At 43.2% G+C, this 14,429-nt stretch overlaps 1 protein-coding gene across 5 annotated transcripts in view; it reads left to right on the top strand.

Annotated features, from left to right (window-relative positions):
* The window catches only part of LOC139169284 (ankyrin repeat domain-containing protein 26-like), a 97,029-nt gene that overhangs the window by 25,414 nt on the left and 57,186 nt on the right, over positions 1-14,429 (top strand). For all 5 annotated transcript variants that reach the window (XM_070755235.1, XM_070755238.1, XM_070755237.1 and 2 more), the window contains 6 exons: positions 42-144; positions 1,548-1,564; positions 1,651-1,732; positions 2,605-2,649; positions 3,185-3,310; positions 5,696-5,748. In XM_070755235.1, the coding sequence (XP_070611336.1) occupies positions 42-144; positions 1,548-1,564; positions 1,651-1,732; positions 2,605-2,649; positions 3,185-3,310; positions 5,696-5,748 (426 nt within the window). The remainder of the gene's footprint in view (positions 1-41; positions 145-1,547; positions 1,565-1,650; positions 1,733-2,604; positions 2,650-3,184; positions 3,311-5,695; positions 5,749-14,429) is intronic.

The following is a 14,429-nucleotide window of genomic DNA, read 5'->3' as shown; positions in this document are numbered from 1 at the left end:
GAGTTGTATGAATTTTTCTCCCATATATGTGTTTCCAATAGTGTACGTCAGAAAGCCCCAGGAAGTCAACTATTAGTTCTTTGCCTACATCTCCTGCCAAAACTGGAATACACAGGCAAAGTATTATAGAAGAACCATTTAATGGTAAATTCATAAACTATCCTTTTTGCTGTGTCAATATACATAAATATTTTAAATGTTTTTCAGTCATTTACATATGGAAAATATGATGGAGTTGCTAAGGATTTTGTGTGGGTGTTTCGTAGGTATCTATGAACAAATATATAACACCTAATTATTTTATTCCTGGTGTCAGCAACAATCCAGTAATGGTTACCTTAAATAACATACCTATATTAATCTTGATTGTTTAAAACATGTTCATATTCATTATTTTTACTTCTAACAACCTTGATCTTTAGTTCCTTCAAATATCTATCCATCATCTATCTATCTATCTATCTATCTATCTATCTATCTATCTATCTATCTATCTATCTTTATCTATCTATCTATCTATCTTTATCTATCTATCTATCTTTATCTATCTATCTTTATCTATCTATCTATCTATCTTTATCTATCTATATCTATCTATCTATCTATCTATATCTATCTATATCTATCTATCTATCTATCTATATCTATCTATCTATCTATCTATCTTTATCTATCTATCTATCTATCTATCTATCTTTATCTATCTATCTATCTATCTATCTTTATCTATCTATCTATCTATCTGTCTATCTATCTTTATCTAGCTATCTCTATCTATCTATCTATCTATCTATCTATTTTTATCTATCTATCTTTATCTATCTATCTATCTATCTATCTATCTATCTTTATCTAGCTATATCTATCTATCTATCTTTATCTATCTATCTTTATCTATCTATCTATCTATCTATCTTTATCTATCTATCTATCTATCTATCTATCTATCTATCTATCTATCTATCTATCTTCCTGATGTCACTCTAGGGCTGTGCAACCTTGACAAAAGGCTCTTTATAGAAAGATTTGAATCACCTGAGTTTGTAAACTCAGTCTCCCCTCTTGCTCCCCGCCAACATTGGGTAAAAAGCTGGACACTGTGGTGGGCAGTGGAACAAGGCCCAAGGCAAATGCATCAGGAACTAATTTACTTTAAATGAATGATACAAATTGCTAAAAGTGTTAAAAACCCCATATGCAGACATACACATTCACCAAATTCAATCATTCGTAATATCGGCCGGAGAAAATCTCATAATTCATGGCCCTCATGCCCGCCAGCAGAGGTGGCTCTTCAGAGCTTTACGAAAGACCAGGAGGGAGGGAGCTGTATGTATCTCTGGAGAGAGTTCGTTCCAGAGGGCCAGGGCCGCCACAGAGAAGGCTCTTCCCTTAGGTCCCGCCAGACAACATTGTCTGGAGAAGGCCGATTCTGTGAGACCTATCCAGCCGCTGGCATACATTTATAATGAAAGAGTGGGATTCACACAGATTTAAAAGTGGCAATATATTATCTAAGTAACTTTTCCCCTCTTTTTTCCCCTTAGGAAAAAAAGGTTTGCAGGTTAGTAGTTACATGAACTTTATTTAATCATTTTTATTACTACATTGCGGTATCTTATTTCATTCTTTGCTGAATTATCTTTATAGCAAAAGATCACAGAAGAAAACTTGGTATGTGAATCTCCTGCTCCTGTTGTAAAGGAGGCAACCACAGAAAAGCAAAAATCAGGTAACTACATTATAAGCGGTGATGTGCTCCTAGGAGTAAGGTTAGATATGCGGGTAGAGAAAAGTTGGTTAAGTAGACAGATCCAGTAGAAAAATTTTGATTTTTTTTCTTCTTTTTTTTCCTCTGGGTATGTTCTTCCTATCACAGTAAATGAGGTTGAATTTGTATAATTTTAGAAGAGCTGTGCGTTCGTGTGCGTGTGTGTATACATACACATAGTTTACATAGTAGATAGTATTTTTTTTCCTGTGTTTATTTATTTATTAGATTTGTATGCCGCCCCTTTCCGTAGACTCGGGGCGACTCACAACATAATAAAACAATTCATAACAAATCTAACAAATTAACAATTTAAAATTTAAAGTAGTTAAGAAAACCCCATTTTTAAGCAGACATACCTACAAACATACCATACATAAATTATATAGGCCCAGGGGAGATATCTCAATTCCCCCATGCCTGACGACAAAGGTGGGTTTTGAGGAGTTTACGAAAGGCAAGGAGGGTAGGGGCAGTTCTAATCTAATCTGGGGGGAGCTGGTTCCAGAGAGTCGGGGCCGCCACAGAGAAGGCTCTTCCCCTGGGGCCCACCAACCGACATTGAATACATAGAATTAAATAGTATATTTTGGATGTTCAGTAGAGGCCAGGCGCCCTAACCCTTGATATGAGTGATGACAAGTTGGCCACCTTTAAGTCAATCACATAATGTTTAAGCCACCCCTCGGTCACATGATTGTCAAGCCACACCCACAGCCACACCCACAATGTGATAGTAAACTTTTTTGCAGCCCTTTACTGATTATAAGGGGCTTGAAATATCATACATATTGTTGCATATTTTATATTCTAATATCATTAATTTCTTTCAGATTTAATGGAAGAACTTGGTTTGGATGAAGCAGATGATATTGAAGGTCCTCAAACATTGTATTTTTTTATATCACACATTTGAAAGTATTTAAGAAGATCAGATTTTGTCATGTATTGCAAAAAAAAAAAATAGAATAGAATAGAATAGAATTTTATTGGCCAAGTGTGATTGGACACACAAGGAATTTGTCTTGGTGCATATGCTCAATTGGTGCTTATGCACAATTAAAATGTTCTTATGAAACTAAATGTTGTATCCTCTAAAAAAAAGATATGTACTTGTATTTTTCTGTTAAACTATAGAAGATTGAATTTTTTTTCATTTGGGATATGCATAAATAAATGTAATGATTAAGTCAAAATAGCTTCCAGTACACTTACCAGTATATTAGGAACCAAATATTGATATTTTAGAGATGTGGAAATGTTTCTGGCATAGACATTTTTATTGTTAATATTGGAAACCTAATAGTTTTTTATATTACTTGATTTCAAAATGTGAATATTTGATTCACATTTGCTAGACTATTGTATGTTGTATTTACTGCTTTGATCTTTTAAAATATTTTTTGTTGTTAGATACATCTGACTGGGATTCTCCCAGTATTTCCCTTAAAAGCAGCCCATGTGTTAAACCAGCTGACAGGTTTCCACAACACTTAAATGTTGCTCCTGAAATCTCCATACCTGTGAAAGAAGACTCGGGTAAGCAAAGCTTGTATGTGTGTTTGGGGGGTGGGGAAGGGTTTCCCCGTCTTTCCCTCCCTGTTGCCTTTCCCCTCCGACTGAGCGTGTTTTCATGCTTGGCTGGCAATGGGCTGGCCCTCACGAAACCCGAGTGGGGGCTATCTATCTATCTATCTATCTACAAACTTCCAGCAGACGTGGTAGATAAATCCACAGTAACTGAATTTAAACATGCCTGGGATAAACATATATCCATCCTAAGATAAAATACAGAAAATAGTATAAGGGCAGACTAGATGGACCATGGGGTCTTTTTCTGCCGTCAGACTTCTATGTTTCTATGTTTCTATGTTTCTATGTTTCTATCTATCTATCTATCTATCTATCTATCTATCTATCTATCTATCTATCTATCTATCATCTATCTACCATCTATCTATCTATCTATCTATCTATCTACTGTCTGTCTGTCTGTCTGTCTGTCTGTCTGTCTGTCTATCTATCTACCATCTATCTATCTATCTATCTATCTATCTATCTATCTATCTATCTATCTATCTATCTATCTACCATCTATCTATCTATCTATCTATCTATCTATCTATCTATCTATCTATCTATCTATCTATCTATCTACCTTCTATCTATCTATCTATCTATCTATCTATCTATCTATCTATATACCATCTATCTATCTATCTATCTATCTATCTATCTATCTACTGTCTGTCTGTCTGTCTGTCTGTCTGTCTGTCTGTCTGTCTGTCTGTCTATCTATCTATCTACCATCTATCTATCTATCTATCTATCTATCTATCTACCATCTATCTATCTATCTATCTATCTATCTATCTATCTATCTATCTATCTATCTATCTATATACCATCTCTCTCTCTCTCTCTCTCTCTCTTTAGTAGAAAATTAACAGATAAACACCATTGAGCTGTAAATAAAGAAATATATTCTTTATATACTAGTTCACTAGTTCACTTGCCATGCTGGGAATTTTTTATTTGATAATATGCAAAATGTACCTTCACTGTGAAACAATGTTTATCCATATACAGTGTTTGTTTGTTTGTTTGTTTGTTTACTTACTTACTTACTTACTTACTTACTTACTTACTTACTTACTTATTTACTTACTTATTTATTTTGTCCAATACACAATGAGGGTTTTAGTGGGTATATATCTATATACACATAGTAAAATACATGATGAAGGTTATAGAGGAGATACTCATAGTAAAATACAGTAATACCTCATGATACGAACTTAATTGGTGCAAGGAGGAGGTTCGTAAGACGAAAGGTTCGTAAGACGAAACATTGTTTCCCATAGGAAACAATGTAAAGTCAATTAATCCGTGCAACCAAAAAACCCCCCGCAAAAAAACGGCTTTCGGCGACTGCTGGGAAGCCGCGCGGCTGTTTTAAAAGGTGACAGCCGGCCTGGGGGGCTTCCCAGCACCCCCCCGAACCCGGGTTCGGGGTTCGGGGGGGTGCTGGCAAGCCCCCCAGGCCGGCTGCGACCTTTTAAAACACCCGCGCCGCTTCGCAGCTGTCTCCTGAAGCCGAACGCTAAAGCCGAACTTCCGTGTTCGGCTTCGGGAGACAGCTGCGAAGCGGCGCGGGTGTTTTAAAAGGTCGCAGCCGGCCTGGGGGGCTTCCCAGCAACCTCCCGAACCGAACCCGGGGTTCAGCAAAATTTTGCCTCTTACGAACTTTGTTCAAGGTACAAACCGGCGTTCGGGAGGCTTCTGGGAAGCCCCGCCGCCCGGCTGTCACCTTTTAAAACAGCCGCGTGGCTTCCCAGCAGTCTCCGAATGCCGGTTCGTAACTCGAAAAAAGTTCGTAAGAAGACGCAAAATTTTTCTGAACCCCGGGTTCGTATCACGAGTTGTTCGTAAGACGAGGGGTTCGTATCTTGAGGTACCACTGTATACCTAAGAAATAATAGAAAAGAAGGTATAGTAATAGAACATATCAATGAAAGAATAGAAGAAGAGATATAGGAATAGAAGAAATGTATAGGAGATATAGGAGAGCAATAGGACGGGACGGAAGGCACTCTAGTGCACTTGTACTCGCCCATTACTGACCTCTTAGGAATCTGGAGAGGTCAACTGTAGATAATCTAAGGGTAAAGTGTTGGGGGTTTGGGGATGACACTATGGAGTCCAGTAATGAGTTCCACGCTTCGACAACTCGGTTACTGAAGTCATATTTTTTACAGTCAAGTTTGGAGCGGTTAATATTAAGTTTAAATCTGTTGTGTGCTCTTGTGTTGTTGTGGTTGAAGCTGAAGTAGTTTGAAGAAGCCAAACATCTTACAATTGTTTGTGCAAATCAACTAACAAATTATAATAATTATTAATATGTTATTCATCTTTTTATTATAGAACAGCAATATATTAAATTGAAAACCACCGAAGAAGTTAAAAATAAAAGCAAGGTATGTATGCAAAGTTCATTTAAATATTGGTCTTTCTTTGTATTATGTGGCTGAAACAAATTTCAACATTTCTGAAACTAAAGACATATTTAATACTAGTTATCATTGAAATGAAAATGAAAGAATGTTAATCCTGTACCATTAAATTTTTATTCTGTTGTGGATTATGGAACACTCAATGATGTATATGTAAAGGAAAACTAAAAACTCTGTTTTGGGGACAAAAATAATATCAAAAGGGGTATCTCCTTCTGTGCGGTAATTAAATTTATAGATAGAGTAAAAGAGCTTTCACCTTTATTTGTATGATTTCCTGAATGTTAAACCATCAAGACATACTACTTTCTTATATGTTTCCTGACATATAGCTTGTCACCAAAGCACAAGGTTTTATTTTTTAATATGTTTTTCCCAATCTATGATTCATTATATAAAAACAAAATTAATAACATTTATTATATAAATAAGTATAAGATGATAATCCTGTCATTTATTTATTTATTTATTTATTTATTGTTTGATTGTTTTAATTGTTTGTTTGTTTGTTTACTTTTATTTACTTATTTATTTACTTGTTTGTTTGTTTATTGTTTGATTTATTTACTTGTTTGTTTGTTTATTGTTTGATTGTTTTATTTGTTTGTTTGTTTATTTACTTATTTATTTATTTATTTACTTATTTATTTATTTATTTATTTATTTATTTATTTATTTATTTATTTATTTAATGTGTATGACGCCCCTCTCCGTAGACTCGGGCCGGCTCACAACAGTAATAGAAAACAATATATAATATAAATCTAATAATTAAAACTAAAACCCCATAATTTTAAAAAACATGCACACAACATACCATACATAAATTGTATAGGCCTGGGGAAGTTATCTCAATTCCCCCATGCCTTACGGCAGAGGTGGGTTTTAAGGAGTTTACGAAAGGCAAGGAAGGTGGGGGCAGTTCTAATCACAGGGGGGAGCTGGTTCCAGAGGCTCGGGGCCGCCACAGAGAAGGCTCTTCCCCTGGGACCCGCCAATGACATTGTTTAGTCGAAGGGACCCAGAGAAGGCCAACTCTGTGAGACCTAATCGGTCGCTGGGATTCGTGCGGCAGAAGGCGGTCCCGGAGATATTCTTGTCTGTCCACACCCAATTTTAATATTAAAGATTGCTTCTTAGCATGATAGGTGGACTTCGTAAGTCTTCGTATTTCAAATCCATGGACTTAATTCTTAGGTTCCTCAGCAATGTGGAAAGACTCTGATAAAGTGTTACCTTCTCGGAAATTATAGGAACTATTAGAACCAATGAATTGTTTTTAATCATACACATATATTCTTGAGCTAACAGATACCTCTGGGAGCTTTCTTCATAAAGATGTTCCTGGAGAGAACCTGCTAGTTACTTGTCCTAAATCTACCCTGCTTAAACTTGGCAGATTCTAGCTTGCAGATTAAATTTTATGAGTTCCCACTGGAGCTGTTTCCATGGGGCTACTTTTATGTGCAACTCAACTGAACAAATTCTTCCAGCAGCAGAAGAACGGAATTGTGAAATTGACATATTGTAAGGTTTTTTAGCATAGTCATAGTAATACTCAATTAGATTGGGTTGTGCTTTGTTGTGCTTCTAGAAAAGAAGTACACTGTAGATATCAATTGGATACCAGACTAGAATTGGAAATTAGCATTTCAAATTCAAGAATTTAAATAACTTAGGTGCAGTGGTAGTTGAGAGAAAAATTTCTCTCACAAAGACCTGCCTGGCATATTTATTATTTATTTATTTATTTATTAAATTTGTATGCCGCCCCTCTCCGTAGACTCGGGGCGGCTCGCAGCAGTGATAGAAACAATTTACAATACAAATCTAATAATACGAAGTTAAAAACCCATAATTTAAAAAACATGCACACAACACACCATACATAAATTATATAGGCCTGGGGAAGATATTTCAATTCCCCCATGCCTGACGGCAGAGGTGGGTTTTGAGAAGTTTACGAAAGGCAAGGAGGGTGGGGGCAATTCTGATCTCTGGAGGGAGTTGGTTCCAGAGGGCCGGGGCCGCCACAGAGAAGGCTCTTCCCCTTGGTCCCGCCAAATGACATTGTTTAGTCGACGGGACCCGAAGAAGGCCAACTCTGTGGGACCTAACCGGTCGCTGGGATTCGTGCAGCAGAAGGCGGTCCCGGAGATATACACCATCATTGCTCCTGCTTGATTACGTCCCTACTGTGGATATTAATTTGAAATAAGCTTTGAAAAATCTTTTTTTTTTTTTGGTCACCCATTCTCTGGAGCAGTGTTTCCCAACCGTGGCAACTTGAAGATATCTGGACTTCAACTCCCAGAATTCCCCAGCCAGCAATCACTGGCTGGGGAATTCTGGGAATTGAAGTCCAAATATCTTCAAGTTGCCACGGTTGGGAAACACTGCTCTGGAGTATCTTTTTACTACATCTCAGATGTGTTGTACTTTATTCAATCTCAAATTAGAATTTTTATTTGCATACGTATTTAAAGGTTTGGTAGGATTATGGCCCTTTTAATCAGTAATGCTGATTATAGATTAGATTAAATTTATTGGATTTATATGCCTCCCCTCTCCGCAGACTCGGGGCGGCTCACAACAATGGTGAAGAACAGTACATAGTAACAAATCTAATATATATAAAAAAACAACACACAATCGAATCATACAAAAAAACTACATGGGCAAGGGGGAGATGTTTCAAATCCCCCATGCCTGACCGCAGAGGTGGGTTTTAAGAAGTTTACGAAAGGCAAGGAGGGTGGGGGCAATCCTGATCTCTGGGGGGAGCAAGTTCCAGAGGGTCGGAGCCACCAGAGAGAAGGCTCTTCCCCTGGGTCCCGCCAGACGACATTGTTTAGTCGACGGGACCCCGAGAAGGCCAACTCTGTGGGACCTGATTGGCAGCCAATGCAGACTGCGGAGTGTTGCAGTAACATGGGCATACTTAGAGAAGCCTATGATTGCTCTCGCAGCTGCATTCTGCATGATCTGAAATTTCCAAACACTCTTCAAAGGTAGCCCCATGTAGAGAACATTACAGTAGTCGAGCCTCGAGGTGATGAGGGCATGAGTGACTGTGAGCAGTGACTCCCGGTCCAAATAGGGCCGCAACTGGTTCACCAGGCGAACCTGGGCAAACGCCCTCCTCGCCATAGCTGAAAGATGTTTCTCTAATGTGAGTTGTGGATCAAGGAGGACGCCCAAGTTGCGGACCCTCTCTGAGGGGGTCAGTACTTCTTATGACACGATTAGGCTTAGTATTTATAATCTGTATTGGTGATAACAATTTTGTTGTACACTAGCAAAAATTAATAACACGTATTTGATAGGCAATATCAATATAACATACAAACATAAAATTAATAAGATTTCTGTGAGAGATATGTTCAGCAGTTGCAAAATATGACTTTCATTATGTTCTAGCAATTGGTACCACTTCTAGACATTTTGATTATGTTCAATTTGGGAAGGTCATCACTGAGATATTGACTGAGTTGAGAAGTGGCTACATATTATTGGATGCTCCTATTCCCAAAAGGATGCCATATAAGTAGAATGCTTATTGATTTGAAGATTATTACCTTCTCCATTGCATCTGGAAGGAGAGTCCAACATGGGTATTACTCCAATCCTATTGGTAGAGACTGAGTTAGATTTACATATTAATCTAGCACCGCCCCCTCTGCTCTTCCCATGAGCCAGTTTTAAAAACTCAGTCAATGAGTAGAGACACACTGAGTTGTAGCTTAAAGGTTTACTTAGGGAAAATTGTGAATAAATGTTATTACCGTTTTAATCTTCTGTTCTTTGTTTTTCAGGATGAAGACACAGGAGGATCCAGACGGTTTTGGGGTCGCTGCCCTCAGCGGGCATCACCCCCAACGATCCTCCCCAGGGGTTCTGTATTCCCTCAGTGGGAACACCCCGTAGGGGAGCAGTCAGCCGAAGGTGGGGAGGTCCGCCCTCCCCACTGGGAGGCTAGATGCCGCCCGCAAGACGGGATAGGAGCGCCTCACAGCTGATGAGGCTAGAGGAGCGCCGCGCCGCTGGGAAAGCCGCCGCCGCCGTCGAAAGCTCCGCGGACATGGAAACAAGCGGAGAGCGCGGCAGAGACAATACAGCCCCCCGGTGAGGCCAGGAGAGGCCTCAGGGTCGGAGGACCCGGACGGCAGCCCGAGGAGCCGCGGAGGCTGGGCGCCGCCATTTTGGGGGAGCGCTAGTGCGGCGAGAGCGTTTTTGGGCGCGAAATCGGCTGGCGGCCAGGCGGAATTGGCGCGAACGGGCTGGAACGCCCTAGTGCGCAGGCGCAAAGCCCGGGAGACCGAGGGCGCCATTTTTTCGGGTGATCTTGACGAGGTGGGCGAGAAATAAGCTACCGGAGGTCAGACACCAGAGAGGCCTTAAAACCCAACGACTGGCACTTGTGAGTACCATGGAGGAGAACCAGGGGAAGGATCTCCCAAGCTCTCCTGCCCCTCCTAAAGAAAAGGCCAAGGGCAAGCCTAAAGAGAAGGCCAAAGCCCATTCATCTGCCTCATCAAGTTCCATCAAAGAGGCTGAGAAGCGCATTAAGGCGCTAGAAAAAAAGCTGGAGGCTGCCTTGCAATCTTCACCAGCGGGGCTTCCTCTGACCCAGAGGCATCCTGCAGACCCCATCTCACCCCCAACTACCTTCGGGCCTACAGGGGTTGAAGTAGAAGGGGATTGGTCACCAGACCGGCATTTTCAGCCCCTGCCTCCGAACATGCCTTCACCCAGCACATCTTGGGCTAGACCAGGGTCGGCGGGCCCTTCAGGAATGAGCTACCAGGGGCCAGCAGCCACCTTCACCCCCACAGCAGCGGGCCTTCGCGCACAGCCTGGGGTGTGGCAAAGTTTACCTCCAGATCTACAGGATCTCATTGTTTCTGCGTACTCACAGAACATGGCCGGGGCTCAGCAATACAGTAGACCCCATCAGCAAGCCACATGTTCTTGGTCGGCACCGCCCCCCTCGGGTTTGGGGTCCTTGTTGGAAGAGCAGGATCATTTTGAGGACAGTGACCCGGAGTTTGGCCTTTCAGAGGATGAGACGGCGCCAGATCAGGCACCCTCAGTTGGTCTGTTTAAACCAGCATTATTCAAGACCTTGCTATCAAAGGCCAAGCAAGTGATGAATCTCCCGGGCGCCGCTAAGGCGGCAGAGGCCGCTGAGACAGGCCAGACCTCGGCCTCGCTGCTTGAGGAACCCCAACCCGAGTCCGACCACTTTCCAGCTTCAGGCATTTTCGTAAAAGGCATCAAAAGGCCTTGGCAGCAACCAGCAGCAGCACAGGGGCCTTCCAACCTCGAGAGGAAATTTTATACCTTTGACGAGGAGGTAGAAAAGCTGCTTGAATTTCCCCCAATCGACCAGCCAGTGGTGACGCTTGTTTCCAGTGCCTTGGTTCCCTCAGAGACTGGGGAAAGCCTCAGACCGGAGGAGAGAAAGGCAGAGACATTGCTGCGTAAGTCACACTTGATGTCAGGCTGGGGATTCAGGGCAGCGGCAGCAGCATCGTTTATCAACCGAGCGTCGCTAATGTGGATCAAGGAGATGCAAGCTCGACTAGGGCCCGAAGACAGGCGTCTCCGCCAGGACTTAAGTAAATTATTGGCGGCGACAGAGTTTTCGGCAGACGCTACTCTTCATGCGGCGAAGTTTTCCACAAGGAGCATGGCAACCTCGCTATCTTCACGCCGACTTCTGTGGCTGAGAAACTGGCAGGCAGATCTTAAGTCTAAATGGCGCCTAGCCTCGGGGCCCTTCCAGGGCTCCACTCTCTTTGGAGACCTGTTGGAGAAGGTGCTAGTGGAGGACAAGGATAAGAGGAAGGTTCTCCCCAGGGCCAATAGACGACCAGATAGAAGGTTTACCCCTTACTCAAGGCGTCAGTCCTTTCGCTGGGATCCTACCAGCACCAACCAGGGCCAGCGTTCCTTCTCCCAAGGTCAGTACAATCAGACCTATAGAAGCGACCGCGGATCCTTTCAGGACAGGCCGAGAGGCTATCATCAGTCCAGGAGACCATTTCGCGGTAACAACCAGAGAGGGTTCAAACGCACGAAGTGACTCGGCCGCGCCCCAGCCCTTAGGAGGCAGACTACAGGGTTTTGGCAACGTCTGGCAAACAACTGCCTCCGACCAATGGGCCCTAGCCACGGTCACTCACGGGCTCAAGTTGGAGTTCATCCAACCACCGCCCAGCCGCTTTGTACATTGCCCACGGATAAAGGACTCTATAAAGAAACTGCAGCTGCGCAGGGAGATTACGCACCTGCTCAACATCCGGGCTATAGAGCGAGTTCCGCAGCAGGAGGAGGGCAGGGGATTCTACTCCATGATTTTCATCGTGCCCAAATCCTCAGGAGGTTGCCGGTTGATCCTCAACCTAAAGCAACTGAACCTTTTTATAAAGTACCGAAGGTTCAGGATGCACTCGCTGCAGACCATTCTCGCTTCCATCCGGAAACAAGACATCTTAACATCCATCGACCTCAAGGAGGCATACCTGCACGTCCCTATCCATCCGGAACATCGCAGGTTTCTCCGATTTTGCACCGAGGGACGACATTACCAATACAGAGCAATGCCGTTCGGCCTGTCATCAGCCCCACGAACGTTTACGAAGCTCTTGGACGTACTGACGGCCAGTCTAAGAGCAAGATCTATAAGACTCATGGCCTACCTGGACGATATCATCGTTTTATCCAGGTCCAAAGTGGCAGCAGTGAGAGACCTCAACGAGACAATCCGTACACTGGAACTCCATGGCTTCACAGTCAATGTGGAAAAAAGCCAGCTGGTTCCTACCACCAGGCTCCTACACCTAGGAGCAATTATAGACACTCAGGAGGGCACAGTGTCACTCTCCCAGGAGAGGCAAGACAACATCAGACGTTTGATCTCCAGTGTTCAGCGGGGACCAGTTCCATTTTCGCTACTATCAAAGATACTAGGAACCCTGGTATCCGCCATTGGCATAGTGCCTTGGGCCAGGTTCCATATCAGGACACTGCAATGGTTCCTACTCCCTGCTCAACGGACCAAGGTGAGCCATTGTCACAGGAAGGTCCATTTACCCCAGAAGGTCAGAGACTCATTAAAGTGGTGGATGTCTGCAGCAATCAGCAGAGGATCCCCCTTTCAGACAAAGGATCAGATCATATTGACCACCGACGCCAGTCTTACCGGATGGGGGGCCCACATCGGAACTCACATGGCTCAGGGCCTGTGGACAGCGAAGGAACTCACTTCAGTCAATATAAACTTTCTAGAACTGAGAGCAGTGTTCCTAGCTCTACAGACATTTGCGCCCTTAGTACATCAACAACATGTGTTGGTGCTTACGGACAATGTGGCAACCAGGGCCCACTTGAATCATCAAGGGGGTACAAGGTCGCAGCGTCTCATGGCAGAAACAGAGGCGCTATTCCGCTGGGCCGAACAACATCTACGGTCCTTAGCAGCGGAACACATTGCGGGAACCAGCAATACACAAGCGGATTGGCTGAGCCGGTCCACGTTGGATCAGTCAGAGTGGAAGCTGGACCCAGTCATTTTCCAACAGGCCGTGACGAGGTTCGGTCTTCCGACAGTAGATCTTTTCGCCAGCTCCCAGAACACCCAGCTTCCGAGGTTCTTCACTCGTTTTCCGCAGCCAGGAGCGGAGGAAACCAACGCTCTCCGGGCACCCTGGCCGCCAGGACTACTTTACGCATTTCCGCCAACGAATCTTATACCGCGAGTAGTGGAGAAACTACTGCGAGAGAGGGCGGAGGTGTTGTTGGTAGCCCCACACTGGCCTCGACGACCGTGGTTCTCCGACCTGGTGGCACTATCAGTGTCACCCCCTTGGAGGATTCCGGACCACTTGATATCACTCAGCCAAGGGGAACTTCAACACCCCGATCCCCAGTGGCTCCAACTGACCGTTTGGCACTTGAACGGGTCAGGTTACGAGGATTAAAGTTACCAGAGAAGGTCATAGATACTATGCAGGCTGCAAGGCGCCCATCTACTTCTCGGATCTATCAGACCACATGGGCGGCCTTTTGCAGCTTTTGCGACAAACAAAACATCAACACTGAACAAGCGTCGGTCATTACAGTTCTGGAGTTCTTACAGACTGGACTTGATCGGGGACTAACACCCAATACCTTGAAACGACATGTGGCGGCTCTCGCGACCATGATACGAGTGGAAGGTGTTCGTTCCTTAGCTTATCACCCTTGGGTGAAGGATTTTCTACGAGGAGCAACAAACCAACACTCTCCACCGATCCGGAGGTTCCCTTCGTGGGATCTTACATTGGTTCTCAGAGCCTTGACCAAGCCACCGTTTGAACCTATGAGATCTATACCATTGAGGACATTGTCAATTAAAACAGCCTTCTTAGTGGCAGTTACATCAGCAAGAAGAGTGTCAGAGTTAGCAGCCTTATCGGTGCGACCTGACCTTTGTGTTTTTTATCCAGACCGAGTAGTGCTGAGGTTAGACCCTTCATTCATTCCGAAGGTCAATTCAGAGTTTCATAGGAAACAAGAATTAATTCTTCCAGACTTTTGCACCCACGGCAGTCACCCATCGGAATTAAGGTGGCATAAGATTGATGTACGCCGTGCGGTCA

The sequence above is a fragment of the Erythrolamprus reginae genome, chromosome 6 (genome assembly GCF_031021105.1).
Source record: "Erythrolamprus reginae isolate rEryReg1 chromosome 6, rEryReg1.hap1, whole genome shotgun sequence".
Taxonomy (NCBI): domain Eukaryota; kingdom Metazoa; phylum Chordata; class Lepidosauria; order Squamata; family Dipsadidae; genus Erythrolamprus; species Erythrolamprus reginae.
The sequence above is the reverse complement of the archived record's forward strand: the minus strand, read 5'-3'. Positions and strand labels throughout refer to the sequence as shown.